This window comes from Pisolithus orientalis, assembly GCF_024613125.1.
Source record: "Pisolithus orientalis strain OTSU chromosome Unknown F5J12scaffold_127, whole genome shotgun sequence".
In the NCBI taxonomy this organism is placed as follows: Eukaryota; Fungi; Basidiomycota; class Agaricomycetes; order Boletales; family Pisolithaceae; genus Pisolithus; species Pisolithus orientalis.
In genome coordinates this window covers 19,614-23,207 of record NW_026260908.1, presented here as the reverse complement: position 1 = coordinate 23,207, position 3,594 = coordinate 19,614, and the positions used below count along the sequence as shown (strand labels likewise).

The 3,594-nt window shown below is 44.4% G+C and overlaps 1 protein-coding gene across 1 annotated transcript; it reads right to left on the bottom strand.

Moving 5' to 3' along the window:
* Positions 1 to 597: 597 nt before the first annotated feature.
* Positions 598 to 1,887, bottom strand: F5J12DRAFT_899311 (uncharacterized protein; the record flags this gene model as incomplete). The annotated part of the gene is made up of 6 exons (XM_051748163.1): positions 598 to 665; positions 715 to 1,097; positions 1,152 to 1,401; positions 1,456 to 1,708; positions 1,758 to 1,793; positions 1,837 to 1,887. 6 exons carry the CDS (start codon positions 1,885 to 1,887, stop codon positions 598 to 600), a joined length of 1,041 nt encoding a protein of 346 aa, XP_051594201.1.
* Positions 1,888 to 3,594: the final 1,707 nt, after the last annotated feature.

Here is a 3,594-nt window from a genome sequence, read left to right as displayed (position 1 = left end):
TTTCAAACGCTACCTGAGGTTACAGAGACACCCACAGCAGTCATATAACAGGGTATTCCACGAAAGCGTCAGTAATCCGTCACAAGTCCAGCAGGAGCTAACAAGACCGAGCAACACAGTAGTGATAGAAATGAAAACGGTCCGGCAAAAGCGATCGAATTCGAGGAGGAGCAGCTGGCAGTGCAACAACAGCCAAACGAGAGCAGTTGAGTAGCAGCAATCGAAAATGTGTGAGGGAGGAGGATTTGGATGTGGACCTAACATTTTGATCACGCACTTCGGGGTGTACGTCGAGCCTGTGTCTGAATTATGTCAGGATTGACCTTGTTAGCAAGCCAACCAAGAGATAAGAGAGTGGGTTTACCACCACTGCGGCGTCCCCAGCCTGAGGATCCTGTTCAACCATCTTGGGGGCCTTCTTACTTTGCCAGCCACGAGGCTTTTTCCCCAGTACTTGAGAATGACTCATAGTTGTGTTTACGCAAGCACCACTAGTGCTTGTGGTGACCTGGATGGTTGAAATGCGGTGTGTAGTGATTCTGTGGTCAAATTGCTATGTTTCAACAGACCTGAATGGTTTCTTGCTGACCCGAAGCACTAGATGTGCAAGGGGCTCCCTCCTTTGGTAGACGAAGCACAAGACGCAGTTTTGGGCAAGCGTTTGACTGATCCTATTGCTGTCAGCTCTGTGAGATCAAAGTAAAAGACACACACCACTCGTGCCTGGAACATCAGTTGTCTTTGCATATTGAAGTGTGACCAGTGCCTTAGCAGTGTCATGGATCATTTGGCCCTTGAGGTTTCTCTGTTTAAGAGCAAATGTCATTGCACGTTTGATCTGATCGAGCTCATCATCATCATCACGCTTGGGATTGATCAGTTTGCCAACATCGTTACTTTCTACCATGATATTGTGTGTGGGCATGGTCGACAAAAGGCTGAAGTCTTGAGTGATAAACTGACAGATGACATGGGGAATTATGAAGTAGGTTAGGTACTGCAAAAGTGAAAGAGGCTGAAAAGCGTCAGTGGACGTTGTTGGTGGAAATAGCTGGAGTAGCATGTGCATAACAATTGCAGCACCTTTCGAACCATAGCTGGGATGTCATCAGTTTTAAATGTTCTCAAGGAACACAATGCAGACTACTTACTATCTGCAGCGTGAGTTTTCCCATATTGCTGAAGACATTGGAGGGATGTGCATTTGAGCAAATTGCGCTATTGTGTAATGATTCACTTTGAGGTTGGCTTTGAAACAGGTCCAGAGCCAGAGGTTCTTGTGTGCTTCCACATCGAACAAAAGTTTCTTGAGTTCATCATACATTTCCAGAATGTGAGAGGGGATATCTTTGAACTCGATTTTTGTGGCTGGCCAACCTTTTGCCTCTGTGACCTTGAGGGCTTCGAGCCGACGATGCTCTCATTTGATTAAGATACAGATATCTGTCTCCAAACAAATATTGGTCTTCCTTTCCTTGACAAGGCCGACATAGGTGGACAAGGCAGTCTTGAGCTGGTCAGAGATATTGTCAGGGATTGCATCTTCACAGTCCATTCCAGGACACGTCTTTGGTGGCTGGTGACTTGCAATGGGACTGTTGGCAGCAGCGGTGGCAGTGAGCTCATGATAATTGGTGTCATCCTTGTCCTCATCCTCGTTTGGAGGCAATCTCATGTTCATGATCTTGATAGAGCATCCTACAGCAGTCTGTAATGCTGGTGTCAGTACAGGTTTGCTGTTAGCCCACATAGAATACCTTCGAATTTGAGAGTGCCTTCATTGCTTGAGCATTCTGCTTTGGTGAGTATGACTGAACATCAGGTAATACTTCCTACACTGTCATCAAGCTTGCTATACTCATTTGCCTTGGGGTCAGGCTTGGCCATTACCATCTTTTGCTTTTCAGCGATGTTGGCTCGCTCCCACTGTTATTTCTGAGGACAAAGTTTGCTATCATCTAGTGAGACGAGAGAGTTAGTGATGGATGAGGTCTGATCCACGAAGCTCACCCAATAGTTGCCCAGAGGGCTTGGACATCTTGCTACATTTAGTGTGTTCCAGTGAGGCTGGTGTGATGGATTTTCTCTTGACTGGCGCCAGATTGTCGTCTTTGTCACTTTCACCGCCATGCTCATCTTCTGATTCTTCTTTGCACTGTTTTTTTTTGAGGATGACTTGGACATTTGTTATGATCTATTACAATGGCCCGTAGATGATTAGTACATATCAAATCATCTATGCTACTCACCTGATGATCTGCATGTGCCAGACTTGGATGTCTTGCTACATACTTCCAAGGCTGGTAGGTTTGTAGATTTTCTCTTGACTGGCGCCATGTCATTGTCATTGTCTTTGTCTTTGTCGCTGTCTTGCCCATCTTCTGATAGGTCTTCACTGCTGTCATTGTCACTTGCTTCACTTGGGCTATCTGTTTCCAAGTGCAGATGATCAAAGTCAATGACGGATGTGTCCTCATTAGTGTCCCAAAAATCTGATTCTTCATCACCACAGATCTCTTCTGCTTTTTGTTTCCCAATCCTGTGCTGTGTTTCGTATAGTTGCGATGAGTCCCAGTGAATTAAACGAAATCATTTATTGCATCATGCACCTCAAGGGTTGAGGTAGCTTTCTTCTCTAACTGTGAACTATTGTGCAGATATTGTGCCAATAAATCTCACACTGGCCATGCATTTTTGTGTTTCTGGAATATCTTGTATTCTAATTGCACCTACATAGAGATTATAATGCATATATGCATATATATGACAGCAACGCACCTGAAAAATAACTTTCTCAATGAGTAGCTTGTCTTTTTGCTGCATTATTGTTTGACTCGTATCAAGTTTCCAGTTTGCAAGTTTGCAAATACCATGCTACTTTTATCAGTGAGATCAGCATCATCTATGGAAAAAAAAAATACAACCTTGAGGTGATTAAAGAATTCCTTCTTCTTCAAGAGGCCCATCGCCTTGACAATACTGTAGCCCTTTCCATCGCTTTGTCCTGGGCAGCCCTTTGGTCAGGGAATCAAGTCCTGGCTGCTACCATTTATCAAGGAGTCCCGTTCTTGATTAGTCTTCTTTTTGTGACAGTCCAAGTCATCAGCACACTGGTTTCCTATGTATGAAGATAAATGCTATCAATCATTCAGATGGCATACAGCACAGGATCTGACTTATGAGTATATGAGTCTAATTGTTCTTGTAGTGACACAATCACTTGACCAATGGTTGATAGCTGTGGTGCTTGCTTCACATTATATGGTTTTGGCGCTTTGACCATTGTGAATTAATGACTGTTAGGGGTGGAAAGGGAAGATGCAAAACAGCTCGTGAGGTAGGTCACGTGATACTCATGTGCTCAGATGACGTGAAAATTCTGTCAAGTCTTCAAGTCTCTAAACTGTGGGTACAACTGCCATGGTGCTGTCATGATGCAGCACAAGTGCAGGGTGAAGACTCATCCTGGTCGAAACTATTGCAAACAGTGTCATTGTCTCCCAACATGCAGAAAAATACTTAGCCTCAAGCAGCGCTGCCAGCATTACAGGGACCTAGCAAACAATGGCCTTGTGGGGCAGATATGAGCATCAG